Consider the following 8,610-nt stretch of genomic DNA (forward strand, 5'->3'; position numbering starts at 1 on the left):
CCTGCAGGGGTTCAGCAACTACAGGTAACATAAAGGTCAATAGGGCAGAATAAGCCATTAATCTGAAAACTATAATTAGGCTATTAAGACGTGTTGCTAACAACTAGAGATTACAAAGATTAGATGACGTGCCTTACAGATATCCAGTTTCACACCAGCTTCCATCCCAGCCGTTGGGTTCTAAGACTTTATGCCGTTTCTGTGAACAGAGGAAACTTTTGTCTCCCAGGCTCCTTCAAAGAAAACGGCCTTCCTGCTCATATGATCATTTTATGGCCTCCTGTCCTCTTTGATAGGAAAACAGGCCTTTGATCGCTTCCTTCATGTAGTTAAGAACTTACCCATCAATAGTTTTAGATTAAACCATTAACCTTCTTGGACATGTGGTTAGATGAACTGTATTTAAACACGGAGAATAACAACACTATGCAGCCCAAATCGATCCGTTACCCCAGAYACACAGGGTAACCATGGCAACTGAGATTCAGTAGCTTCACATACAAATGCAGATCTCAGGGCAAACTTGGAGGAGTTGATGTCAGTGCTGACAGTGTGGTTTGCATGCTGCCCAACCAGCTGCAGAGCCAGGAGACGGCGGTGAACCTGGTGCGCCTGTGGAACCCCTGGGGCCACGGAGAGTGGATCGGAGACTGGAGCGACAAGTGAGACCTCACGGCTGGCAAAGCTCGATTGTTTCTGCTGAAACTAATGAATCGATGCTTCCTGCTTGTCCTGCAGGTCTCCTCTGTGGCAAAGCGTCAGCACAAAGGACCGCGAGAAGTGCCTCACTGTGGAGAACGATGGAGAGTTTTGGTAAACARRCGGAAGTTACAACTTCTGTGAATTAATGTGAAATATTAGTTTCTGATTTATTGAAAACGCTCCAGTGCACAGAGTTCAGTATGAAACTGTGTTCAGGATGAGCCTGGAGGATTGCTGCAGATATTACACCAACATTGAAATCTGCGGCATGAGACCCGACTTCCTGGACGAAGACCCGGCCTGCCACTGGAAGACGTCCATGTACGAGAACCGCTGGGTGGCAGGAACCACGGCTGGAGGCTACATCAACCACACAGGTAAGAACCGGAACCAGAACCCCACCATGGCCCAACATCTCTGCTTCGAGTCATGACCTTTGACCTGCTAACGGAGGCCTGTGCACCCAGAGGTGGAGCTCTGGGTCGTTTCGCTGAGCTCCAGTAAAACGGTTCCGAATCTGTGAAAGTCTCCTGGCAGAGAAACTCGATGTTTTCCTTTCCTTGGTTCAGTTAAAGTTCCACGTTCCTGTTATTGCAGAGACTTTCTGGACCAATCCCCAGTATCGGATCAAGGTCTCTGGAAAACCCAACTCCTCTCAGACCAGGAACACCCTGGTGTCTCTCATGCAGAAGCCAGACAAGAGGAACAGGCGTTCGGCGCAGCTCCTCTTCATCGGCTTCATCATCTTTGAGGTAAACAGGAAGTATAATGTCCCAACTTTCCATAACTGGATCGAACCAGAAACTCTGTTTTTCCATTTCGTTCAATGTTAGACGTTTGTAATTCTTCACTTTCTTTGTCTCCAACATGGACAATTTCCCACTGATTTTCCTCAAGGTGTCAGAAAAAGTAAGTATGTGTTCTGAGTAACGGCTCCCAGAACCCGCTCCAGAAATAACCAGTCATTTTGCTGCAGGATGAGAAACGCGCCGGAAAGTTCCCGGCATCGTTCTTCAGCAGCCATAGACCCATTGCCCAAACCAGGACGTTGATGAAGAGCCGTGAAGTGACGGAGTTCCTCACGCTGAAGCCTGGAGAGTACGTCATCGTGCCATGCACCGACAAGCCCGACCAGACCGCCTCCTTCCTGCTGACCATCTTCTCCCGGGAGGAGACCCGCTGCTAGTAGGTCCACACATTTCCAGGTGCACCGCATCAACCCGTCAGAAGAATCTGGACTGGGCCGGTAATCATCCATCCTGTCGGACTAAGATAGCAGAGCAGTGAGACCAGCACTGAGCACTGGTGGTGAACTGGTGAACGGCCCTGACCAGGTTCTCAGGGCCCTCAGAACCAGTTCATTGACACTGGCTGGTTTCTCTGGACCTGCTTGGTTTTTGTTATTTGTCTCTGGAATGAAATGGCAGTTCATAAATGGTTGATGTCCACGATGTGGAAACTTTTTTATCTTTTTCTCCCCAGTGAAAACTCTGGACACAGTTTTAACAATCCAGTTGGAAAGGTTGGTTTCTGCAGACATGTTTTATTGATCCTGTTGTTGAGAYGTTTTAATCTTTAGATTTCTCTGAACTGCTTCATTAACAGGTGAAGAAAGAGAAAAACTGCCAGGATGTTGAAAATAAAATGCTGCTCCTCCGTCAGTACTCAGACAAGGTAACCTGCTTCAGACCGATGCAGCGGGGAGCACCGCTAGCTGAAATGCTAGCTGCTTTCACACTGAAACATTAGCTCCGCTAACGCTAAAGCGCTACACCAACATAGTAATTACTAAAGGGTAATGCTAAAGGTGTTAATGGCAACATGTGCTGCAACACAACCTGTTTCCCTCATCAGGATCACATTTGTCRTGATTTGGATCCTGTAAGGTTCGGCTTCAGGCTCCGATTCTCCTGGTTTCAGTTTTACATTTGCTGAGTTTTGCTAAATCTGCTGCTGATTTTGTTTACTGTAGCGCTACAGTGATGCATTCTGGGTAAAAAATAAATGCCATCTGGTATGCTGCGCCGCATCATGTGGAGAACATGAGGAGCGTTCTGCAGCAGAATAAATACATCACTAAGTAGAACTTTACTCAAATGAAAGTTTACGAAACTGCTGAGTAAATTAGTGCTTAAGAATTAATCTGKAAAAATAAAATATTTTTAATATCAGCTAAAGCTCTAAGCTAAATGTTAGCTTTGCTTTTCGCTCATTTACAAACTAAATGTATCCAATTTATTTCAAACTTACACGTTTTTATTTACTAAAAGCCGTCGACCTGATTTAATAAAATCTGAGGTTTGAAAGTCATTGTAGGAGGAATCGATCGGTCTGTTGTCATGCCAACGACTCCAAAAATCAATTTCACAAAAGCCATGAAGTGGATCTGTTCAGCTGTGATTTGAAATGTTCTGGTCTTCAGTATGAAGAAGTCGACGCTGAGCTGCTGCAGCAGCTTCTGAAAGGTTTGAACATGAATGACAATAATTCACAGCTTATGAAGATGCTGCTAAGACGAATAACCTCTGACCTTTTCCCTGCAGGTGACCTGATATCAGGAAGCTTCAGCATCGACGCATGTCGCAGCATGGTGGCTCTGATGGATGTATCCTGCTGGGGTGGAAGCATCTTCACTGCTTTCAGAGTAAACTCTTGTTGCCTTAACATCCATTCAACAGGAATCTGGAGACGGGAAGCTGGACAGTCAGGAGTTTGGTTATCTGTGGCACAAGGTTACGAAATATAAGGTAGTAGAACCAAACACAGGTGAAATCTGGGCAGTATGGTTCTGCTTTAGTCAACAGATATTAAATAGTTTCCGTTTCCTTTCATCAGCAAGTTTTTGCAAAAATGGATGTTTCCCAAACGGGAACGCTGTCACTGACGGAGCTGAGGAATGCTTTGAGAGACTCAGGTAAATCCAAGAACGTTGAGGAKCCTCATGTTTCTGTGCAGAGGACAACGTCTAGCAGGGAGCAGGGACTGATCAGAGGCAGGCTGGATGAGACTGAAGACTTAACATCAGAGCTAAAGTCATTAGCTAGAGCTAATGGCTAAAGTCATTAGCTAAAGCCCTGAGCTAGTCATTAGCTAGAGCTGTTGGCTAAAGTCATTAGCTAAAGCCCCCCCAGCTAAATCCATTAGCTAAAGCCCTAAGCTAAAGTCATTACCTAAAGCTGCTAGCTAAAGCCGTTACCTAAAGCCATTAGCTAAAGCTCTGAGCTAAAGTCATTAGCTAAAGCTGYTAGCTAAAGCTGTTGGCCAAAGTCATTAGCTAAAGCTGTTAGCTAAAGCCATTATCTAAAGCCATTAGCTAAAGCCCTGAGCTGTTTTCCAGGTATGAGCATCAGCGATGAATTGCTCAACCTGATGGCGGTTCGCTACGGCGCCTCCTCGGGTCACATGACCCTGGAGAACTTCATCAGCCTCAGCCTTCGCCTGAGCCGCATGAACAGTGAGTGCAGCTCTGAGCAGACTTGTTGACCCCTGACCCTGGGTGTAAACCTGACCCGGTTCCTTCCGTTTGTTCTGCAGAAATCTTTACGGAGCTGTCGGATGGGAGAAACGTCACACTGTCCAGGCCAGAGGTAAGAAAGCTSCAGGACAGACGTCACTTAGAGATGGAATCTGAACGTCATGATGGTGGCTAATAATCTGCCTCTGGTTTTAGTGGCTGTTCCTCTCCATGTACACCTGAAGCAGCAGGTAGACGACAGGAGAGAAGATCTGCAGGAACACTTTGTTGGAATTTCAGAGGAAATGTAGCTGTTTTCTCTTTTTCATAAAAACCTTGTGTGGTGATTTGCTTTGACTTGTCCTCCTTTAAATGGTTACATTTTGAAGAACATCTGAGCTGCTTCATCTTTCACTACTTTATTATTTTACCATATGGAGTCCATAGCCAGTCTTTACTCCACGCTTGATGTGATTTGTGTTCAGTGTTGTTCAGGCTTTCTTGATGGTAATAGCAATGATGATAATCATGTATTTTATTTTTTGGCAACTTTCTCTGCACTCAAGGACAAAATTAATGAAATCCAATACAGTAATAAAATCACTAGAATGGGGAGCAAACGGCATCAGACAGAGCAAACRGTTGTAGACGTGTTTCGATGTGAGACGAACCCGATGCTCTTCTTGGTGACCTTTGACTCTGGAAAAACAATTACCAACTTCAGGTTGCATCATTTCACCAGCCCCGTTTGATCCGCTCCAATCCAACTCCAGTCCGTTTGCCTAGTCAAAGTCCAGTTCGGTTGGTCAGGTGTGAACACTAATCGACCTCTGACCTCTGGTCCTCCAAACCTCAGTCTGGGTTCGGTTTGAATGTGAACGCCAAGCGGACCAGAGACCGCTCCAAAAGCAGGAAGTGGACTACAGCGCAGGGCATTSTGGGTAAWTMCAACCAAAGCTAACATGSTAGCCTAGCGCTAGCAGCAGAAATGGCTCCTGGTCTTTAGCCTAAAGAGAAATCCTCCAACCGCTAAAATCCTCCATCTTGTTTCCATCTGGTGAAGAAGGAAGTTGCTCTCAGCGTCTTCAGAGGTTTTTGTGTCGTTTCCTTCAGTGGTTCTTGGTGCAGCGCCCCCACAGGCCAGGAGGGGAACAGGTTGGTTTGACTCAGAGCAGCTGGAGGTGGAAGAAATGTTTTGTTTTCTGTGAGTCCATCAGGAGGAAACGTCATGAAACTGGGAATCCTTTGGGATCCTCAGGATGAGCTGGAGGGTGGAGGACCTGCCTCCTCTCCCACTTCCTCGCAGACAATCAGACAACATGGAAGGAAGGATAAACCTGAGACCACCTGCGACATAAAGCCATCATGCAGTAAAATTTGAAATGTGTTTTTATTTCATCAGTTGTGAAGTTGAAGTGTCTTCCACAGAAAACACATGAAATGAACTGAAGGTAGATGATTCTGGCTCAGTCTGAGGTGAGAGGGAGCCGGWCTTCGACCTCCTGCAGACTCACGTGTACATGGAAACGTAGATCCACTGGAAACAGAGAGAGCAGCATTAGTGGCTCCTTCTGCTCCACTCAGAGGAGTGAGGCTGACGTCTTCACCTCTGACTCCTGCAGGCTCATCGTTTTCCCATCAGACAGCTCCCGGAAGATCTCTGTCACAGAAAGGGAGACGTTAGCGCCTTTAATCCGGATCAGATGCTTGATCTGGACCAGAAGCTTCGGCCGACTCACTGAACATGCAGTCCAGACGCAGGATGAGGCTGATGAAGCTCTCCAGTGTCATGTGACCAGAGGGGGCGCCGTAGCGCAGCGCCATCAGGTTCAGTGTGTCGTCAGAGACTCTCATCCCTGGAAACAGACCGGGTCAGGACCGGGCCCAGCTCAGAGCCAGGCCACATGACCAGGAGGTTCTGCAGTACCTGAAGCGACGAGCGCGTTCCTGAGCTCCGTCAGCGACAGGGTTCCGGTCCGAGAAACATCCGTTTGAAAGAAAATGTCCTGACGAACAAACGTTACCCGGCAATAAAACACGGAGTCTGTGGAGCAGGAAGGTGGAAACTCGTCTCGGAGTCGTTACCTTGTAAATGACGACTTTGTTCCACAGCCGGATGAACTCGCTGCTGTTCAGCCTCCCAGTTACTGACGTCTTTAAACTGGTTGTAAAGGAAGGAAACATCTGACTGTAGATCTAGTTACATTAGACCTGCAGAAACCTCAGCAAACGGCCCAGTTCTCATCACAGACGGGGTTTCCCACGGCTCAGTACAGGGGCCCCTTCTGTTTAATATCCATTAGCTCAGGTCAGACCAGTTACCATGACGACGCAGATGATACACACCTCTACCATGTCACCAGGTGACCTTTGACCCCATCTAATCACTGGACAGACAACAGATCAATATGTGAAGGTAACAAAACTGGAGTTATTATCCTCAGACCTAAAGAGAGCGATCTAGAGTTATAGATCTAGAGTTACAGACCTAGAGTTACAAATCTAGAGTTACAGACCTAGTTATAGATCTAGAGTTACARMYCTAGAGTTATAGATCTAGAGTTACAGCTCTAGAGTTATAGATCTAGAGTTACAGACCTAGTTATAGATCTAGAGTTATAGATCTAGAGTTACAGATCTAGAGTTATAGATCTAGAGTTATAGATCTAGAGTTACAGACCTAGAGTTACAGACCTAGTTATAGATCTAGAGTTACAAATCTAGAGTTATAGATCTAGAGTTACARATCTAGAGTTATAGATCTGGAGGTATAGATCTAGTTACAGATCTAGAGTTACAGACCTAGTTATAGATCTAGAGTTATAGATCTAGAGTTACAGATCTAGAGTTGCAGATCTAGAGTCAACACAGCTTCAGTTCTTCCAGATGGATACCAGAGATCAGGTTGACCTCTGACCCTTTGGGTCCTTCTAGCAGAACGTTCAGGCCCAGAGGACTAAAGTCTCCGACCAGAGAAGCTGATTCCTGCAGATCTGTGACCTCTGACCTCTGGAGCTCCAAGTTCACCGTGTGTGAAAGAACTGCAGCAGCGTCTTGGCAGGTCCTGGTTCTGACTTGGTTCAGAAACTTCCTGCTGTCAGACGGGTTTTGTTCACATCATTTCATGAGGTCAGAGGTCAGGCAGCTCTCCGGTCTGGGTGTTACTATGGCAACTCCACAGAAACAGTTTGGTTGTTGTTCTCTTATCAAATAAAATGTTTGTTTAAAAGCTGCTGTGGTGTTTTCTCCATTCACTGTCTGATGCAGATTCACTACCAGCCGCCTGAGATCCACCTCACGACACAAAGACCTAAAAATAGCAAATTAAACTCTATTGACTTAGTTTATATGCGAATATGCATCAGTTATAGCAGAAATAATAAACTGGTGCGGTTTCTTCCTGACACTGGCAGCTGGTTACTGGTTCCTCAGTCAGAAGCTGGTTGCCAACCTGAGCCCAGCAGGTGTCAGTCAGTCATGGAGGATCTGAACTTTGGTCTGATGGCTGAAATATGAGAAACTACAGACTGACAGGAGGAACCAAAGAGCCAGTAAAGGTGAAGCCAAATCTTCTGAAGTCTGGAAGTAATTAATTTCACATAATTATCGCGGTAGAATTTGTTAAAACTTAATGAAATATATTTGATGTTTGTTGTGACGTATATTCACAAAGATCGAGGTAATTAGTCCAAGTTTGTCGTTTATTGAATGTTCAGAACCTACAGCGGCTGTGATGAGCCACAGCAAAGGGAAACAAAGGTAAAATAACCTGAACAGGTGATCAACTCTAAACCACTCCTACCTTTTTACCATCTCTCTCTCTCTTTGTCGTTAAGCACACCCGTTGCCGTGGCAACCTCCTTCGCCCCGCAAGCCCAGGTTTATTCCTAGATTCTTAATAAGCCCCATGAACACGGCGGTGGCTGAGTAGCTAATTTAATCTCCTGCTCTGCTGGTTATTTTGTTAATGGAACCGAAACCCAMTGAATTGCGCAACACCTTGTTGAAACAATTATTACTGAGATTATTCATTTTAACATGTTTCGTTGACTTTTTATAGTTATTCTTTTTTAATGAAGCTACAAACGTTTAGGATTTTAGTGAATATTTTTTGATAAGGAGCCAGAGGAGGACGTGCTGCTCTCAGCACGTCTGAGGCGGCAGGATACGTCCATGAGAGCTACCATGCTCCGACAGGCGTCGATGCTGAAACCCCCGGATTGCAGGTCTCCTGCAGACCCAAGCACAGAGTGTTAGCATAGCAGCATTAGCAGCGATCGCTGACAACGCGATGGCAGTGATAGTTAGCACCGTTAGCAACGTTAGTTGGCAGATATACTTGGCAGCATTAGCAGTGATAGTTAGCAGCGTTAGCAGCAGAAAACTATCACTGCATTGGCAGCGATAGTTGGCAGATTTAGCAACAATAGTTAGCAGCGTTAGCAACGATAGTT

The 8,610-nt window shown here is 45.8% G+C and overlaps 2 protein-coding genes across 3 annotated transcripts in view; one reads left to right on the forward strand and one right to left on the reverse strand.

The window, feature by feature from the left end:
- LOC103460683 (calpain-A-like) overlaps window positions 1-4,547 on the forward strand; it is an 8,309-nt gene extending 3,762 nt beyond the window's left edge. The window contains exons 7-21 of one of the 2 annotated variants that reach the window (XM_008402965.2): window positions 577-662; window positions 739-813; window positions 919-1,079; window positions 1,300-1,454; window positions 1,600-1,611; window positions 1,679-1,887; window positions 2,185-2,224; window positions 2,308-2,376; window positions 3,125-3,167; window positions 3,246-3,307; window positions 3,381-3,449; window positions 3,538-3,616; window positions 4,040-4,156; window positions 4,237-4,289; window positions 4,373-4,547. In XM_008402965.2, the coding sequence (XP_008401187.1) occupies window positions 577-662; window positions 739-813; window positions 919-1,079; window positions 1,300-1,454; window positions 1,600-1,611; window positions 1,679-1,887; window positions 2,185-2,224; window positions 2,308-2,376; window positions 3,125-3,167; window positions 3,246-3,307; window positions 3,381-3,449; window positions 3,538-3,616; window positions 4,040-4,156; window positions 4,237-4,289; window positions 4,373-4,399 (1,257 nt within the window). In that variant the 3' untranslated portion in view covers window positions 4,400-4,547. Of the gene's footprint in view, window positions 1-576; window positions 663-738; window positions 814-918; window positions 1,080-1,299; window positions 1,455-1,599; window positions 1,612-1,678; window positions 1,888-2,184; window positions 2,225-2,307; window positions 2,377-3,124; window positions 3,308-3,380; window positions 3,450-3,537; window positions 3,617-4,039; window positions 4,157-4,236; window positions 4,290-4,372 lie in introns of both variants that reach the window. The other variant, XM_017303442.1, reaches the window with a different exon arrangement.
- A 980-nt stretch (window positions 4,548-5,527) lies between these two features.
- The window catches only part of LOC103460694 (calpain-3-like), a 12,692-nt gene continuing 9,609 nt past the window's right edge, over window positions 5,528-8,610 (reverse strand). The window contains exons 16-21 of the mRNA XM_008402970.2: window positions 8,326-8,387; window positions 6,242-6,310; window positions 6,084-6,162; window positions 5,896-6,012; window positions 5,764-5,816; window positions 5,528-5,693 (exon numbers count right to left, since the gene is read on the reverse strand). Coding sequence (XP_008401192.1) covers window positions 5,667-5,693; window positions 5,764-5,816; window positions 5,896-6,012; window positions 6,084-6,162; window positions 6,242-6,310; window positions 8,326-8,387 — 407 coding nt within the window. The 3' untranslated portion in view covers window positions 5,528-5,666. The remainder of the gene's footprint in view (window positions 5,694-5,763; window positions 5,817-5,895; window positions 6,013-6,083; window positions 6,163-6,241; window positions 6,311-8,325; window positions 8,388-8,610) is intronic.

This window comes from Poecilia reticulata, unplaced genomic scaffold, assembly GCF_000633615.1.
Source record: "Poecilia reticulata strain Guanapo unplaced genomic scaffold, Guppy_female_1.0+MT scaffold_276, whole genome shotgun sequence".
Taxonomy (NCBI): Eukaryota; Metazoa; Chordata; class Actinopteri; order Cyprinodontiformes; family Poeciliidae; genus Poecilia; species Poecilia reticulata.